Source organism: Brachyhypopomus gauderio, chromosome 2 (assembly GCF_052324685.1).
Source record: "Brachyhypopomus gauderio isolate BG-103 chromosome 2, BGAUD_0.2, whole genome shotgun sequence".
In the NCBI taxonomy this organism is placed as follows: Eukaryota; Metazoa; Chordata; class Actinopteri; order Gymnotiformes; family Hypopomidae; genus Brachyhypopomus; species Brachyhypopomus gauderio.
In genome coordinates this window covers 13,803,134-13,822,635 of record NC_135212.1, presented here as the reverse complement: position 1 = coordinate 13,822,635, position 19,502 = coordinate 13,803,134, and the positions used below count along the sequence as shown (strand labels likewise).

Below are 19,502 nucleotides of genomic sequence, written 5' to 3'. Positions count from 1 at the left end.
ATTTGAGGACACTTATACCTGCTAAATATTTTTTTAATGGACAGCATCGATACATATAATATTCATATTCTTAAAGCTCTTTCATATTTTACCCAATTCTGACAAAAATGCACAAGCCCATTCAGAATCCCATCCTGAACAAATTTGTCAAGTTTCATCTAAATCGGTTATCGTATGGCTCTACAGTGCAGTATTATATACAATGCATAAAAATGCATGTAAAGTCCCTCTGTCACCTTCTCCTTCTCACACGCACGCAAGCTGAAACTCACACTCACAGTCTCTCTCACACTCTCACCCACATTCCCCCTCCCATCTCTGTGCCCTAAGTAAACATTGCTCTGGCTACCTAGATCTCTCTGTGTCTATTAACCAGGCACACACACATACAGGCGCAAGCAGGCCTTCCTATAGCATTCACAATGACACTTCCCTAGCCATACCCACCCATATCTCAGTGACTAACACATGCTTATACAAACTGATATTTGGCTTCTTTTTTGTCTCTCTCTCACACAAACACACAGACACACACACCTTTATACCTATATGTATGTATAGTTCCTATGTATACTTATGTATGTATGTATTAGTATATGTTGTCATAGTTTCAGTACATACACTACCACACACACACACACACACACACACACACACACACTTCTACCTAAATGTATGTATAGTTTGTATGCATATCTGTCCAGTCATAACAGTCATGTCAGTCCAGTCATGTCAGTCATTTCAGTCCAGTCATATCAGTCATGTCAGTCCAGTCATGTCAGACATAAGTCATGTCAGTCATATCAGTCATGTCATTACAGTCATGCCAGTCATGTCACTCATTCCAGTTATGTCAGTCATATCAGTCATATTACTTTTGTTCATCATGCCAGTGATGTCATTTCAGTCATGCCAGTCATATCAGTTATGTCAGTCATGCCAGTCATGTCAGTCATGTAATGCCAGGCTTTGCAGACTACATTCATACTTTGAATACACGGGCAGTCATGTTAGGCGTGCAAGGTGTGCAAGGAGTGAATTAACAAAGCATAGTCTCTGGCACCCTCAATCTCTCTCTGTCTGTAATATACAGGCCCAATCATGTATAGACACATGCAGGCCTTCCTATATTGTTCACATAGATGCAGCCCTAGCCAGATGTGCTATTTCTGTGTCTCCCTTTCTGACACACGCAGATGTCATCACACACTATCTGTAGAGCACACACTGGCCAAACCCAAACAGCTTCTTTTCACTTTTAGGTCTAAAGGACCTTTTGGGCTTCCTTTTGCCTATTGAGGCCAAAATATGCCTATTTGTGTGTGAACCCGCCAATCGCCGCTTGCGGCTATATTTAGGGTTCACACACACATAGTGTGGGAACCCTATTGTAATTGCTGGTATTTTTCTTATTTTTCTTATTCTTTTGCCCATTTTTTGACATAAAATGCATCGTGCAGCCTAGACCGTAATGCCTAGAAAACCCAATCTTGGCAAAAAGGTTCAGTTACCTCCAAGGACCAGATTCCCATACAGGGACCCCAAATTGGCCTGATGGTGGCGCTATAGCAGACCATATTGACTTTTTGTCCATATCTCCTACACCGTAGGTACTAGAACCAAAATTCCAGTTCCTATGCATTCCTTGACTAAATTCAATAGGACAATTAATATACAACCATTAAGCTCCGCCCACTTAGATTTCGAGTTAATTTGCATAATGTGCAAAATCACACACATCTTTGAGCGCGAACTAGTCCCTGGATTTTTCACATACGTGCACATATGTGGTATCAAAACGTTCAGAAGAGTCTGAACTTTAAAATGTATCCAACAAAAATGCTAATTTCTTCACTACCTAGTCAGTATAAGCCAATCAAATGAGGGGGCGTAAATTCAATAGTAAATTTTGCACATATGGAACTCTAACTTAAGAAAACTTGCATGTAATGAGATGGCACTTCACAGACAGCTTCCGTGTGAGGGTCTGGGGCAGCTCGCAGTGGTTGCCATACCTCACCTGCTAGGGGGCGCTATAACATGCAAAAATTTGCCCCATGCACTCAGATTGGCCGATCCACATGAAACTTGACAGACATCATCTATGGGCCTCTGGAAACCAGGTCCTAAAGCAGACATGCCATACTTCCAAAATGGCTGACGTAATCGGCCAATCAGTGATCGGCACGCGTTTGACAGGCTTACCATTGGTCGATCTGCACGAAACCTCTTGGGTGTGGACAAGTGCACGCCCCCTATGACATAATCCAGCCGGGTGTCGATTGGCCACTGGGGGGCGCTATTGCAAAAAAAGCAAGTGTATCCCCTACATAATTCCACTTGGGAACATGCAATTGGACTCTTTTGATTCCTTGCAGTAGTGCGAACAATTTTCCCATTACATGTCCTATTAAAAAATGCACAGTTTATTTACAGTTAATAATAGTTTGAAATCATCATTTTTCATACTCCTCCTAGGATTTTCATACTATCATGTCAAGCAAAGTCTTATAATACTCTACAGAGTGTGAAATCAAAAAACAATCCAAAGATTTTGAATTTGAGGACACTTATACCTGCTAAATATTTTTTTAATGGACAGCATCGATACATATAATATTCATATTCTTAAAGCTCTTTCATATTTTACCCAATTCTGACCAAAATGCACAAGCCCATTCAGAATCCCATCCTGAACAAATTTGTCAAGTTTCATCTAAATCGGTTATCGTATGGCTCTACAGTGCAGTATTATATACAATGCATAAGAATGCATGTAAAGTCCCTCTGTCACCTTCTCCTTCTCACACGCACGCAAGCTGAAACTCACACTCTCAGTCTCTCTCACACTCTCACCCACATTCCCCCTCCCATCTCTGTGCCCTAAGTAAACATTGCTCTGGCTACCTAGATCTCTCTGTGTCTATTAACCAGGCACACACACATACAGGCACAAGCAGGCCTTCCTATAGCATTCACAATGACACTTCCCTAGCCATACCCACCCATATCTCAGTGACTAACACATGCTCATACAAACTGATATTTGGCTTCTTTTTTGTCTCTCTCTCTCACACAAACACACAGACACACACACCTTTATACCTATATGTATGTATAGTTTCTATGTATACTTATGTATGTATGTATTAGTATATGTTGTCATAGTTTCAGTACATACACTACCACACACACACACACACACACACACACACACACACACTTCTACCTAAATGTATGTATAGTTTGTATGCATATCTGTCCAGTCATAACAGTCATGTCAGTCCAGTCATGTCAGTCATTTCAGTCCAGTCATATCAGTCATGTCAGTCCAGTCATGTCAGACATAAGTCATGTCAGTCATATCAGTCATGTCATTACAGTCATGCCAGTCATGTCACTCATTCCAGTTATGTCAGTCATATCAGTCATATTACTTTTGTTCATCATGCCAGTGATGTCATTTCAGTCATATCAGTTATGTCAGTCATGCCAGTCATGTCAGTCATGTAATGCCAGGCTTTGCAGACTACATTCATACTTTGAATACACGGGCAGTCATGTTAGGCGTGCAAGGTGTGCAAGGAGTGAATTAACAAAGCATAGTCTCTGGCACCCTCAATCTCTCTCTGTCTGTAATATACAGGCCCAATCATGTATAGACACAATATAGGCCTTCCTATATTGTTCACATAGATGCAGCCCTAGCCAGATGTGCTATTTCTGTGTCTCCCTTTCTGACACACGCAGATGTCATCACACACTATCTGTAGAGCACACACTGGCCAAACCCAAACAGCTTCTTTTCACTTTTAGGTCTAAAGGACCTTTTGGGCTTCCTTTTGCTTATTGAGGCCAAAATATGCCTATTTGTGTGTGAACCCGCCAATCGCCGCTTGCGGCTATATTTTCTTATTATTATTCTTTGTCCCATTTTTTGACCTAAAACGTATTGTGCAGCCTAGACCGTAATGCCTAGAAACCCCAAACTTGGCAAAAAGGTTCAGTTAACTCCAAGGACCAGATTCCCATACAGGGACCCAAATTGGCCTGATGGTGGCGCTATAGCAGACCATATTGACTTTTTGTCCATATCTCCTACACCGTAAGTCCTAGAACCAAAATTCCAGTTCCTATACATTCCTTGACTAAATTCAATAGGACAATTAATATACAACCATTAAGCTCCGCCCACTTAGATTTCGAGTTAATTTGCATAATGTGCAAAATCACACACATATTTGAGCGCAAACTAGTCCCTGGATTTTTCACATACATGCACATATGTGGTATCAAAACGTTCAGAAGAGTCTGAACTTTAAAATCTATCCAACAAAAATGCTAATTTCTTCACTACCTAGTCAGTATAAGCCAATCAAATGAGGAGGCGTAAATTCAATAGTAAATTTTGCGCATATGGAGCTCTAACTTAAGAAAACTTGCATGTAATGAGATGGCACTTCACAGACAGCTTCCCTGTGAGGGTCTGGGGCAGCTCGCAGAGGTTGCCATACCTCACCTGCTAGGGGGCGCTATAACATGCAAAAATTTGCCCCATGCACTCAGATTGGCCGATCCACATGAAACTTGGCAGACATCATCTATGGGCCTCTGGGAACCAGGTCCTAAAGCAGACACTCCATACTTCCAAAATGGCTGACGTAATCGGCCAATCAGTGATCGGCACGCGTTTGACAGGCTTACCATTGGTCGATCTGCACGAAACCTCTTGGGTGTGGACAAGTGCACGCCCCCTATGACATAATCCAGCCAGGTGTCGATTGGCCACTGGGGGGCGCTATTGCAAAAAAAGCAAGTGTATCCCCTACATAATTCCACTTGGGAACATGCAATTGGACTCTTTTGATTCCTTGCAGTAGTGCGAACAACTTTCCCATTACATGTCCTATTAAAAAATGCACAGTTTATTTACAGTTAATAATAGTTTGAAATCATCACTTTTCATACTCCTCCTAGGATTTTCATACTATCATGTCAAGCAAAGTCTTATAATACTCTACAGAGTGTGAAATCAAAAAACAATCTAAAGATTTTGGATTTGAGGACACTTATACCTGCTAAATATTTTTTTAATGGACAGCATCGATACATATAATATTCATATTCTTAAAGCTCTTTCATATTTTACCCAATTCTGACCAAAATGCACAAGCCCATTCAGAATCCCATCCTGAACAAATTTGTCAAGTTTCATCTAAATCGGTTATCGTATGGCTCTACAGTGCAGTATTATATACAATGCATAAGAATGCATGTAAAGTCCCTCTGTCACCTTCTCCTTCTCACACGCACGCAAGCTGAAACTCACACTCTCAGTCTCTCTCACACTCTCACCCACATTCCCCCTCCCATCTCTGTGCCCTAAGTAAACATTGCTCTGGCTACCTAGATCTCTCTGTGTCTATTAACCAGGCACACACACATACAGGCGCAAGCAGGCCTTCCTATAGCATTCACAATGACACTTCCCTAGCCATACCCACCCATATCTCAGTGACTAACACATGCTCATACAAACTGATATTTGGTTTCTTTTTTGTCTCTCTCTCACACAAACACAGACACACACACCTTTATACCTATATGTATGTATAGTTTCTATGTATACTTATGTATGTATGTATTAGTATATGTTGTCATAGTTTGAGTACATACACTACCACACACACACACACACACTTCTACCTAAATGTATGTAGTTTGTATGCATGTCTATAGTATATGTATAGTATATGTAAGTCATGCCAGTGATGTCAGTCATATCAGACATGCCAGTCATGTTCTGCCAGTCATGTAAGTCATGTCATGCCAATCATTTCAGTCCAGTCATATCAGTCATTTCAGTCCAGTCATATCAGTCATGTCAGTCAAATCATCAAATCATTACAGTCATGCCAGTTATGTCAGTCATATCAGTCATGTTAATTTTGTTCGTCATGGCAGTGATGTCATTCCAGTCATGCCAGTCATGTCAGTCATGTAATGCCAGGCTTTGCAGACTACATTCATACTTTGAATACATGGGCAGTCATGTTAGGCATGCTAGGTGTGTAAAGAGTGAATTAACAAAGCATAGTCTCTGGCTCCCTCAATCTATCTCTGTCGGTGATATACAGGCCCAATCATGTATAGACACATGCAGGCCTTCCTATATTGTTCACATAGATGCAGCCCTAGCCAGATGTGCTGTTTCTGTGTCTCCCTTTCTGACACATGCAGATGTCATTACACACTATCTGTAGAGCACACACTGGCCAAACCCAAACAGCTTCTTTTCACTTTTAGGTCTAAAGGACCTTTTGGGCTTCCTTTTGCTTATTGTGTGTGTGAACCCGCCTATCGCCGCTTGCGGCTATATTTTTTCTTATTCTTTTGCCCATTTTTTGACATAAAATGCATCGTGCAGCCTAGACCGTAATGCCTAGAAAACCCAATCTTGGCAAAAAGGTTCAGTTACCTCCAAGGACCAGATTCCCATACAGGGACCCCAAATTGGCCTGATGGTGGCGCTATAGCAGACCATATTGACTTTTTGTCCATATCTCCTACACCGTAGGTCCTAGAACCAAAATTCCAGTTCCTATGCATTCCTTGACTAAATCCAATAGGACAATTAATATACAACCATTAAGCTCCGCCCACTTAGATTTCGAGTTAATTTGCATAATGTGCAAAATCACACACATCTTTGAGCGCGAACTAGTCCCTGGATTTTTCACATACGTGCACATATGTGGTATCAAAACGTTCAGAAGAGTCTGAACTTTAAAATGTATCCAACAAAAATGCTAATTTCTTCACTACCTAGTCAGTATAAGCCAATCAAATGAGGGGGCGTAAATTCAATAGTAAATTTTGCACATATGGAACTCTAACTTAAGAAAACTTGCATGTAATGAGATGGCACTTCACAGACAGCTTCCGTGTGAGGGTCTGGGGCAGCTCGCAGTGGTTGCCATACCTCACCTGCTAGGGGGCGCTATAACATGCAAAAATTTGCCCCATGCACTCAGATTGGCCGATCCACATGAAACTTGACAGACATCATCTATGGGCCTCTGGAAACCAGGTCCTAAAGCAGACATGCCATACTTCCAAAATGGCTGACGTAATCGGCCAATCAGTGATCGGCACGCGTTTGACAGGCTTACCATTGGTCGATCTGCACGAAACCTCTTGGGTGTGGACAAGTGCACGCCCCCTATGACATAATCCAGCCGGGTGTCGATTGGCCACTGGGGGGCGCTATTGCAAAAAAAGCAAGTGTATCCCCTACATAATTCCACTTGGGAACATGCAATTGGACTCTTTTGATTCCTTGCAGTAGTGCGAACAACTTTCCCATTACATGTCCTATTAAAAAATGCAGTTTATTTACAGTTAATAATAGTTTGAAATCATCATTTTTCATACTCCTCCTAGGATTTTCATACTATCATGTCAAGCAAAGTCTTATAATACTCTACAGAGTGTGAAATCAAAAAACAATCCAAAGATTTTGAATTTGAGGACACTTATACCTGCTAAATATTTTTTTAATGGACAGCATCGATACATATAATAGAGATTATAGATTGGGGCTTATGACAAAAAGTGATTTACGACTTTCACCTCTAGTTGACACCCCCCTCCAGCCCCCCCCCCCCCCCCCCCCCCCCCTCACCCTCCACCCCCACCCTCCCCCCAACCACCCCCCTCCGCCCCTCCACCCCCACCCTCCCCCCAACCACCCCCCTCCGCCCCTCCATCCCAACTCATGACATCATCATCACATTAATCACGTCAAGACGACCAAAGAGTATTAAGTTGTGCTTTGAAATTTTGTTTGATAAGGTTAATTAAAACATTATTTTTGATCTTCTTTGATGTTGACTCTCCGGGGCCGTATAACCCTAGACACCTGCGACACACACACACATAAACAAACACGTGCACAAACCCTAGTCGCACAGACCAGCGCTAAAAGATAGGCATCTCAGACACACACACACCCGTAGTCTCACACACACACACACACACCCACTCCCCTGAACAGAACAACGCACACACCCGTAGTCACACACACACACACCCTGAACAGAACAGGAGGATCTCAGACACACACACACACACACACCCACTCCCCTGAACAGAACAGCACACACACACACACATACATACCCCCTAGTCACACAGACCGCGCACGCGCACACAAATATGCTTACTTTGAATAACTTCAAGCAGTTAACAAAACTCTGATGAACCAATGAAGAGGCATTCTCATCAGACCAATCCGGGGTGCGTGTTTAGCGCGCGAGCATTTAAAGGGAGAGAGGGGAAACGTTTCCTTGAGGAGTCACCATGCAGTCTATGGTGGTATTGTCCATACAAACCATTTTTTCCTGAGAGAGGCCTCATACTGACTTAAAGCTGTAACTCTGAGGGTCCTCGGTGTCTCAGACACACATTCTCTATATGACCTTGGCGCCTTTCTCCAATGAATTAACCCCCCTGTCACTGATTACAGAGCATATACCCAGGTCTCCCATACACATGCACACACACACACACACACACACACACACACACACACACACACTCACACACAAACACACATACATGCATACATGCATACACACACACACACACACACACACACACACACACACACACACACACACACACACACACATACATGCATACATGCATACACACACACACACACACACACACACACACACACACACACACACACACACACACGCATGCATACACACACAGACACACACAGAGTAATATATCAAAATACATCTCCCCCACGTTAAAGAAATGTACAAAAAGGTGCTTCTAGCATCGTAGGAAGTTAGATGTTTCACTCGCGTGACCAGGACCCGTCCAAGCAAGCAAGCCGACATTTAATATGAACGCGTCTCGAGCAGGAGGTAAGACTTTGGAGTTATTTTGAATGTATTAAATTACTATAGTATTATTATGAAAGTAATAAAACGTAGCTAAACCTTAAATGTACTCATTTAAACATTTATACTATATTTCACAAATGATGTATAATAAGTTAACGTTATAATAAGTTAACACAATAATATGTATAATTATATGTATAATAAGGTAACACAATAAGTTAAAATTGCATATTGATTGAACGTTACATTTAAAACTGTCTTCCATGCATTGTAAGAGTTCAAAGAGCATATTGAATGAACCTCGGTTTTCACAGAAAACTTTCGCTAGTTATCCTACACTGCCTTCTAGCGGACATTTAATGTATTGATTTCATAAAAAGATTTCTGAGAACGGTTTTCACAGAAAACTTCTATCATTCTTCCATTAGTTATCCTACACTGCCATCTAGCGACCATTTAATGTAATGATTTTATTAAAAAAAAAGATTTCAGGTTTTGAAATGTTTTTTCAGATAATTTCCTACCGAATTAATGTATGTCTATTGTTCATAATATCTAGATAATGAAGATGAATTTGAATACCAAGAGATTTCATTATATACTGATCTGGACGTCGAACGTATAGCGATTGTACATCCTTTTCGTGCATCTCCGGGTATGTTTTATTTTATTATTATTTTGAATCATTATTATTCTCATTTGACTAAATTATTCTCATTTGACTAAATTTTTCAAAGATGATGACATCATTAATCATGCGATGAACGACTGGGAGCCCGCTCCAGCGTTAGAAACTCAGTCAGTAATTACTGAACAGGGTCCGAACGCTTGGGAAACGCTGTCTCAAGCGAGTTCTTTGCGTTTCGACGGTGGGGAACATGCTTCACCGCTCAGAGGACCTCCTCCGTCACGTAAGTTTTTTTGAATGTTTTACCGAATATGATGATGTGAAAAAATGATTTCACAATTCGATAGTAAGATTGTTTACTCATCTGTACTTTAGCCGCCAGCGCAACTTCAAATCAGGAAGACGGAGCGGGTCATCTTCAGGAACATGAGCCGAATCGATATGTCATGGAGGAGGAGGAGGAGGACCTCATGACGGCTGATCTCATTCGAAGGGCAAGAGACGCGGTTGTAACCGCTGAACGTCTGAAAGTTGCGCGTATCCACGGTACGCAGAGCCAAGTGAATTCTGCCGCGTACGCAGTGTTAAGCTCCGTTAATTTGCTTATGAACGAAGCTGTTATTAGCGTCAGGGAGCCCCTTTCATGAACCAACGTGTCTAATAAAGCATTTACACGAGTTCACTCATGAAACATAACGACATGATATATAACAACGTGTCTAATAAAGCATTTACACGAGTTCACTCATGATATATAACAACATGTCTAATAAAGCATTTACACAAGTTCACTCATGATATATAACCAACATGTCTAATAAAGCATTTACACGAGTTCACTCATGATATATAACATGTCTAATAAAGCATTTACACAAGTTCACTCATGATATATAACCAACGTGTCTAATAAAGCATTTATGATTTACACGACTTCATTCATTGTCTTACAGAAATAAATCACAACCTGCCTGAAGACACGACGAACCCTCACGTGTTACAAGCCGTAAATTCTCTGAATGAAGGATTGGCAATACCTATCGATTACAATGCTCAGAGCCCCGAAGCCAGAACCGAGATTACACAACCAGAACAACAATACGATTGTTTCCAAGAACTAGAACAATATCTTAGAGGTTTAAATCATACAGTAAATCCTCACGTGTTACAAGCCGTAAATTCTCTGAATGGAGGATTGGCAATACCTATCGATTACAATGCTCAGAGCCCCGAAGCCAGAACCGAGATTACACAACCAGAACAACAATACGATTGTTTCCAAGAACTGGAGCAATATCTTATAGATTTAAATCATACAGTAAATCCTCACGTTTTACAAGCCGTAAATTCTCTGAATGGAGGATTGGCAATACCTATCGATTACAATGCTCAGAGCCCCGAAGCCAGAACCGAGATTACACAACCAGAACAACAATACGATTGTTTCCAAGAACTGGAGCAATATCTTATAGATTTAAATCATACAGTAAATCCTCACGTTTTACAAGCCGTAAATTCTCTGAATGGAGGATTGGCAATACCTATCGATTACAATGCTCAGAGCCCCGAAGCCAGAACCGAGATTACACAACCAGAACAACAATACGATTGTTTCCAAGAACTAGAGCAATATCTTAGAGAATTAAATAGCCAAACCTCTGATAATCAAAATAACGTACCGATTGAAATTGATGAGGAGAGACCAAATTATTCTCACCCCATGATCAATATTGACGCCGAACAAGTAGGCTGTGGAGCGGCTACAGACCCGAGCATTAGAATTAAAAAGAGGGAAAAGTTCAATAACACAGAAATTAGAAGGAAAGTAAATTTCTCCTCATTAGAGGACATCAGCAGTTTCTCTGATTTTCACAACCACGTTTTAGGGATTATAGATGAGATGGTAGATGTTGCTCGCGAAGCCGTAGAACCGAACGACGTCATGATTTTTCAAATTCACGGACCTAATCTGAGCATTTCAGAACCTATTGAAGTGACCTCTGAGGGAGTAGCGTTAGATTCGTTTCTATCACCTCTCGAGAAAGCTATGCAGAGCAACCTTGAAGTCTTGACGAGCGACGCCGTTGATTTGGTGATTCAATTAGTGCACGCTCCGAGGGGAGGGAGTGGGGACAGGAGAAAATTATCAGGCCTCCTCCATTCCGAAGTTGTAAGGAAGAAACTCAGACATTTATACGTTTTTCAAAACGAGGGTAATAATTTATGTTTTGCGCTGTGTGTCGCCCAGCTGCTGAATCCTGGGAGGAGTCGTTTTGAGATACGCAGGATAGCGGAACAGTTACAGGGAGATGCGGGATTAAGACACCATGACGAAGTCGGGTTTGCGGACGTACATCGATTTGAGAGTCATCTCAAGTGTAAAATTGTAGTGTTGCACCGTACCGTCTCCAAAAAAGGATATTCATTTTTTCAAACCTCTGAAATCCCCAATGATCGGACTTTGTTCATATTTTTACACGATAAACATTACTATGGTGTAAAAAACATAAAAGGACTTCTAGGCGCGGATTACTTCTGCAATTACTGCTACGCTACTTACAATGACCGCAGGAGTCACAGTTGTAAATACGCGTGCGGCGTCTGTAACGATTCCGAATGTCACAAACACAAACAGAAGAGTCTCTTACAATGCCCGGACTGTCTAAGACTGTGCAGATCTCAGTACTGTTATGACAAACACAAGGAGTCGAAAAAGACGAATGAAAACATTACGTACACATTATGCGAAAGAGCGTACTATTGCGCACAATGTAACACGATGGTTAAAACATCATTCGCTGGGCAGAAGTCTCATAAATGCATCGGTCAAAGCTGTCGTCTCTGTGGGGAAAAGTTGGATGAACTGTTTAATCATCAGTGTTTTATCGAACCTCTAGAGAAAGAAAAGCGGAGCAACAAACTCATCTTCTACGATCTGGAATGTCATCAAGCGACGGGCGTGCACGTAGCAAATTTTTTATGTTGCATGGATTTTAAAGGAGAAACGTGGACGTGGTCCGGGGAAGACTGCGTCAAAAAATTCTTTGCGAAATTCCGCAAGCCCGCATACAGCAACTATATGTTCATAGCACACAACGCTAGAGGATACGATTCCTATCTCCTGCTTAACTACCTGGTGAAAGAAGGCGTAGCTCCTGACATTGTAGCACAAGGCAGCAAAATTCTGTGTTTTACCGACCCCGAGTTTAATCAGAGGTTTATCGACAGCCTCTGCTTCATGCCTATGAAACTCTCCGCAATGCCTAAAGCTATGGGGTTCGAGTCAGACGCTAAAGGATACTTTCCACACTATTGGAACATCCCGGAACATCAGGACTATGTAGGGCCTTACCCCGCTCCCGAATTCTACGGTGCCGACAGCATGATGCCCAAGGATCGCGAGGAGTTCTTCCGATGGTACGAGAAGATCAAAGGAGGAATCTTTCTATTCAAGAAAGAGATGGCCAAGTACTGTAAGAACGACGTAAAGATTTTAAGGCGAGCCTGTCTGATATTCAGGGAAGAGATCCTGGAAAGCACAACAGTCGACCCCTTCAGTTGCATCACCATAGCCAGCGTGTGCATGAAAATCTTTAGAACAAAGTTTCTTTCTCCACACACATTGGCCATTCCACCGTTGGATCATTACGTCGGGGGACAGAAATCTTTTTCGTCTTCTTCTATCCAATGGTTGGAGTATGTGGCGCAAAAGCGGAAGATAAACATTCAGCACGCTCTGAACGGTGGGGAAGTGAAATTTGGTAAATACGCCGTGGACGGATACAGCGAGCACAAAGGCGTGCGGAGAGCGTACGAGTTTTTAGGATGTTTTTATCACGGCTGTGATAAATGCTTCGCCTCGCACGAGCATCACCCTCTGACCCAAGGTACGACGTATGGGAGTCTACTCGAGAGAACGAAGACGAGAATTCAACACTTGAAGCACACTTACGATCTGCGAATGACCTTGATATGGGAACACGAGTGGAGCGAGATGAAAAAGACCGATGAGGATGTGAAAAGTTTTCTGAAATCATTTGACTTTCCAGAAAGGTTAAATCCCCGCGATGCCTTGTTTGGAGGGAGGACCAACGCGTTAAATCTGCACTACGTGGCTCAACCCGAGGAGAGGATCGATTACTACGACTTCACATCTCTCTACCCATTCGTCAACAAAACAAAGACCTACCCCCTCGGACACCCCGTGGTTGTATTCAAGGACTTCCTACCGATAGAACAATATTTCGGTATAGTCAGAGTCAAAGTTTTGCCCCCCAGAGGCTTGTGGGCGCCTGTTCTGCCCTACAGAGTAAACGGCAAACTCACCTTCCCTCTCTGTAGAACCTGCGTGCTACATCGGCTGTCGGAGTGCGAGCATAGCGACGACAAAAGAGCCCTGACGGGTACTTGGTGCACTCAAGAAGTGATCAAAGCCGTCGAAAAAGGCTACGTGGTGCAGAAAATCTTTGAAGTCTGGCATTTCCCCTTACGCTCCGACACCCTGTTTGCGGATTACATTAAAATGTTTTTGAAAACTAAACAGGAGAGCAGCGGGTACCCCTCCTGGGTAAAATGTGCGGCGGACGAGGAGGAATACCTGAGAGGGTACGAGGAACATGAAGGAATTCGTCTGGACGCTGGGAAAATAACACATAACCCCGCCAAGAGATCTGTGGCTAAACTAGCTCTAAATTCTCTCTGGGGAAAAATGTGTCAGCGGCCCGACAGACTGAACACGACTCTGATCACGCAGCCTGAAATGTTTTTAAAGTTTATGTTTTCAACGAGCATCAAAGTCAGGGACTTGTCGTTCTTGAACGACGATGTAGCGCTTGTGCAGTGGCGACAGGCCGACGTCAGATGCATGGACCCCGGCGTCTCAAACGTTTTCATAGGCGTTTTCACGACCACCTACGCCAGACTGGAGCTTTACGAGCTCATGGACAAATTGCAAAGAAGGGTTCTTTACACAGACACAGATTCGGTGGTGTTTGTCTCCCGTGACGGAGATTGGATGCCGCCGTTGAGCGATTATTTGGGGGGACTCACCAGCGAGCTCTCTGAAGGCGATAGCATTGTAGAGTTTGTCAGCGGAGGGCCAAAAACGTACGGTTTCCGTACATTAAAGGGTGAGAACGTTATGAAGGTTAAGGGGCTCACGTTAAATTACACCAACGATAAACTAGTCAACCTGAAATCTTTGACGGAACTGGTCAACGAACACGTTAAAAACCCCTCCCGTTCTAGGGAGATAATGACGTCCCGCAACATGATTGTCAGGGATAAAATAGGCTTCCTCCTAAAAAACAAAACACAACAGAAAAGGTTCAGGATCGTGTACGATAAGCGCATTTTGCTGCCCGATTTCAGGACTCTGCCCTACGGGTATTAAGCTTTAACATTTTTGGGTCTCCGGTCATGGAGCATTTTGATGCTAGGTTTCAGCTACCATTTTCTTGTATAGTTTGCGGACCCAGTAACTGTGGAAAATCTTTTTTTATTAAAAAGTTGTTGGAAAAATGTAATGAAACGATGTCTAAAGTCCCGGATAATATCGTTTGGTGTTATACATGTTGGCAACCTCTGTACGATGATTTGATGAACAAAATAAATGTTCGCTTTGTTCAAGGAATACCCGAATCTCTGTGTGACGACCAACTGTTTCCTATAGATAGGACTAACCTTCTCATTTTGGACGATCTCATGAACGATGCCAGCAAAAACGACGAGATTGAAAAAGCGTTTACAAAATACACGCATCACAGAAACTTGAGCGTTTTGTATTTGGTGCAAAATCTTTTCTTTCAAGGTAAGACTAGTAGAACCATCAACCTGAATGCAAACTACATGGTTTTATTTAAAAATCCCAGAGACAAGTCGCAGATCAGCGTACTGGCGCGTCAAATGTACCCCGGAAACTCAAAATACTTTATAGAGTGCTTTCAAGACGCCGCCTCTAAACCTTACGGCTATTTATTAGTAGACTTGAAAGCTCAAACGCCAGAGGAGCTCCGTCTTAGGTCAAGCGCGTTTTCCTGGGAGAACCCCGCCGTGTACGTCCCCAAGAAGAAAAAATTCAAATAACGCCGGGAAAGAAAATGTCGGCTCGACTAAGGACGAACCTACCCGCGTTGAAAACCTTATATAAGTCACAACCCCGACGTAGGAAGGTTATATTACACGAAGCTTCGCCGGAACTCATACTTTCTATATGCGAATTGGCTTTTAATCTGCTCCGCGGGAACATTCCTCTGACCGCTAAACAGTACCGTGTTTTGAAAAGACAGAAAAAGTGGATAAAACTTTTTGCGAATAAAAGAGCTTCTGTAGCTACAAAGAGAAAAGCTATTAACCAGCACGGAGGTTTCCTTCTCCCTCTGCTCAGCGTAGCCGTTCCCTTTATAAGCAGCCTGCTATCGGGCAAAGGATAAAAAAATGGAGACTGCTGAGAAGATGTATTTGGTTCCTCAACATCAATTAGATATGCTTAAAAATGCGTCGACGGGTAAAGAAAATATAAGACGGACCGTTGAAAATGATTTAGACGCGGTTATGCGTCACATTTTATCTAGGACGGACATGAATCCCTACGACAAGGCTAAACTTTACTCCGCGGCTTTGCAAAGATTTTTAAACGTCGTTAAAAGAGGCGAAGAAGAAGAAACGTCGCGATTAACCCTATCCCTCCCCAAGGAACCGATCAGCCAGATACAGGATCAACCGGTAGATCTAAGCGTGACCAAGGACGAGATGGTAAAAGAGGTTATCGAAAACGTACCGGCGAGAGCCAGAAAAAACGCCTCCTACATTCTGGACAAAATAGCTAAATCGGGTCAAACGGCATCGTGGAATGATGAGGGAGAGCTTGTTTTCCAAGGAAAAACGATTAAAGGCTCGCACATGCTGGACTTGATTAAAAACCTCACGGCTACCCACAAGATACCCGACAACAGACGCCCCCTAGGCTGGAATGAAATACTACACGCGGTAGCTACATTAAATGTACCGTATTCCACCATTCCTAATGACGCCGTACGTCAAAAAGTGTCGACCATTAAAAACTCGACGAGTTTCGCCCCTGCTAGTTCTGATTCAACTAGTTCTGATTCAACTAGCTTGAGTTCTGATTATGCTTTTAACTCTTCGGCGTGGGTGAATTTTGATTAAGGACATAAAGACAACAATAGGCGGTTGTATCGTTTATTTGTTCATTGTAATTACAATTTATTAATAAAAAATACTAAAAGACAAAATGGCGTCCGTCTAATCTTTTACAGAGCATTTAAACTTTTCGCCGGAACACGCTCGCTGATTACAAGTAACGGAACATCTCTTATTCAGTCTAGTGTACATTTTTTTGACAAAAGCTACAACCATTTTATCGTTGATTTTTACATCGTCCTTATAATTCGATATAACTTGATTAAACGATCTTCCTTTAGCCCTTTGACATAAAAAGAAAACGCAGTGAGGGCCGCAGCAAACGGAATCAAAGCTCTGAACTTGTGTAGAGTTATGTCTTATTTCTTTGCAGTTCTTTTTCATAAATGAATAAATAGATTTAGGAAAGAGTTCGTAGTCTGGAGGGTTACCGTAAGAATCAAAAAATTCTCCGGACCTTTCGTCGTTCAGACACAGGGCCAACCAGTGCTCCCCGGGCATATGACTGGGGTGCGTGTTTACGACAAACATGGCGGGAAAGCGTTTCAGCTTAATGCTAGGTAGCCGGTCGCAGGGAACCACTCCCGAAAAGACTTTCTCCAAAGCGCGGCAGCTTCTCATCACCTCGGTAAGTTCTCCGGTGTCCATGCGTTTTTATTGGTAGTCGATGAGCACGTTACGGTGGTTATTTATTTGCAGTATGGTATCGAACGTTGCGTAAATAACGAGATTTATGGTCCTCGGCAGAGGATTTTTAAACCGGAGTTCCATTCTCATATTTCCGGACTTTATCAGCGACAGATGCTGCCCTCCTTCATCGTCGGGGGATAGATTGAAAGCCAGCAATGTGTAGCCTCCTATGTACTCTTCACGACCGATGGAAAGAGCTTGATCTTTAAGGTGTTTTCCCGAAGCCAGAATTAGCGAGTGATATTCGCGAACGGCGTTACCGGCTTGAAAATTCGGTTGAAAAGGCTTAGCGGGATGTTGGGTTCCGTCCACGTAGAGTGCGATAAACTCCGTGTCGTAGTGTTTGAAATTAAAGGGGTTTTTATTGTAGGCTCCTACGTACGCGTCGTTATCCACCATTCCTATAACGACGGTTTTTGGAAGAGGGCCCAGGAACAGATTTTCTTGGGTGCATACGCGGCTCCCCGCGGGTAAACTGAAGGTCTTCATGCACACCCTTTCCATGGGGTACTTGGCTGTGGCGTTCAGAAGCGCGTGCGCGTGGCCCAACTTCACAGCGGGAGACACGGTGACTTTTTTCACAAAAAGAGAAGCCGTGAGTATTTTTATAACGTAGTCCGTCTGTCCTTCTTTCATCAGACAAAACTCGTCTTTACTCCTTACAAATTTAATTTTCAGGTCCACTCCGTTCAGTAAAAATTTATCCTGAAAAAATATATCGGAGTGAATGTATCCGATCAGGTCAAAGGGACTACTTTCGCCGCTAAACGCGGCTCTGCTTCTGAGACCCATGTTCCGGCCCGCCGGGTCCGTAGCATCCATATGCTCCGCAGTGTCCTTGTAAAACATACCGCTTGAAAACTGAGTCTCCAGCGTGTCCTTGCCGTAATTCATGAGGCATTCCATGACTGCTCTGTAAGGGTACGTATTACTCGACTGACTGATGAGTCGGTCTCCTAGCATAACGTCCACTTGTGAAAAAAGGGAGGCTATCGGGTAGTTCACGACGCCGACCTTTGCGTCGGCGGCTATGTCGGTTCCGTCAGGGTTTGTGATTTTACATCTTAGGTATAAAAAAGTGTTGTTGAGATCCAGGTAATCGTCGCTATTACCCGCTACGTAAAAATCTATCGGCGCCCCTCCATCTGCAACGGATGAAAGCGGTGGTATTTCCACGTACGCGTACTTTTCGATACTCGTTTGAGTATAAGGCAGAGTGAAGATATCCAGTTCCGTTTTGGCGCATTCGGTCGACATACTATGCAGAAAGGCCATAGCTGTTCTAGAAGATGTTCAGTTTTCTTTTGTTGTCGGAGGAAGGACGTTTACCGCTTCTTCGTTTGGTTTTATTCTTCACTTTGACCTTACTCGCGACGACGTTGCGTTTTTTATACGATGACGCGAGGCGTCTTCCGGGAGGACACCTAGCGTTCCTGCGGGCAATGGCGGCGAGTCCCGATCCTTCTTGCTTCTTGGCCACAAAGTTGCTAATCACGTCGCCTACTATCCCTTTCGCGGCGGTTTTTAAATGAGGCGTTGCAATAGAGAATCCTCTTTTGATAAGGGGAACCGCCATCCTAAAAAGCGATTTGAACATACCACCGAGTCCCGCCCCATACATGACCGGGGATCCTTGGAACCCCGGAAGACCATTTCCGGCTTGATGCTTATAGTAGTCCACATAGATCTGAGGATCTCCGTAACTCGTTCGATGCATTTTTTTTTCTTTCTTTCTTTTCTTCAAATGCAGAATGAATGTTTTACCGGTCTAAAGTGAAGTTTAGCTATAACTTTCCCGTATTGAAAAGGTACTTCGATATTTTGATCGGATTTGATTTCGACGGTTATATCGTTTATGAGAGCTTTGGTAACACGTACGTAGTGTGGCTTATCATACGTTACTGTGACGAAATCGTGTTTATTCCCCCCTATATGTACGCATCTCAACAGAGGCACAAAGCTGTCCCCCACTCTCTGATATTGTATAATATCGGTATACATGAACAATGAGTAAATCCCTCCGCGAAGATCCGTAGGGAAGGGTGCCTCCGGCTCTTCCTGCATGAGGTGTTTGGATGCCAGACCGAGAATAAGCGAAAGGT

At 42.9% G+C, this 19,502-nt stretch overlaps 2 protein-coding genes across 3 annotated transcripts in view; both read left to right on the top strand.

Annotated features, from left to right (window-relative positions):
• The window catches only part of slc2a9l2 (solute carrier family 2 member 9, like 2), a 268,703-nt gene that overhangs the window by 228,493 nt on the left and 20,708 nt on the right, over positions 1 to 19,502 (top strand). The gene's annotated exons all lie outside the window — the stretch shown is intronic.
• On the top strand, positions 7,837 to 16,722 carry LOC143488908 (uncharacterized). 2 transcript variants are annotated; one of them, XM_076987896.1, is made up of 4 exons: positions 7,837 to 9,576; positions 9,659 to 9,832; positions 9,925 to 10,095; positions 10,503 to 16,722. In XM_076987896.1, exons 2-4 carry the CDS (start codon positions 9,682 to 9,684, stop codon positions 14,939 to 14,941), a joined length of 4,761 nt encoding a protein of 1,586 aa, XP_076844011.1. In that variant the 5' UTR covers positions 7,837 to 9,576; positions 9,659 to 9,681; the 3' UTR covers positions 14,942 to 16,722. The 2 variants fall into 2 exon arrangements, with proteins under 2 accessions (XP_076844011.1, XP_076844020.1); XM_076987905.1 differs by having other exon boundaries at positions 7,837 to 9,832.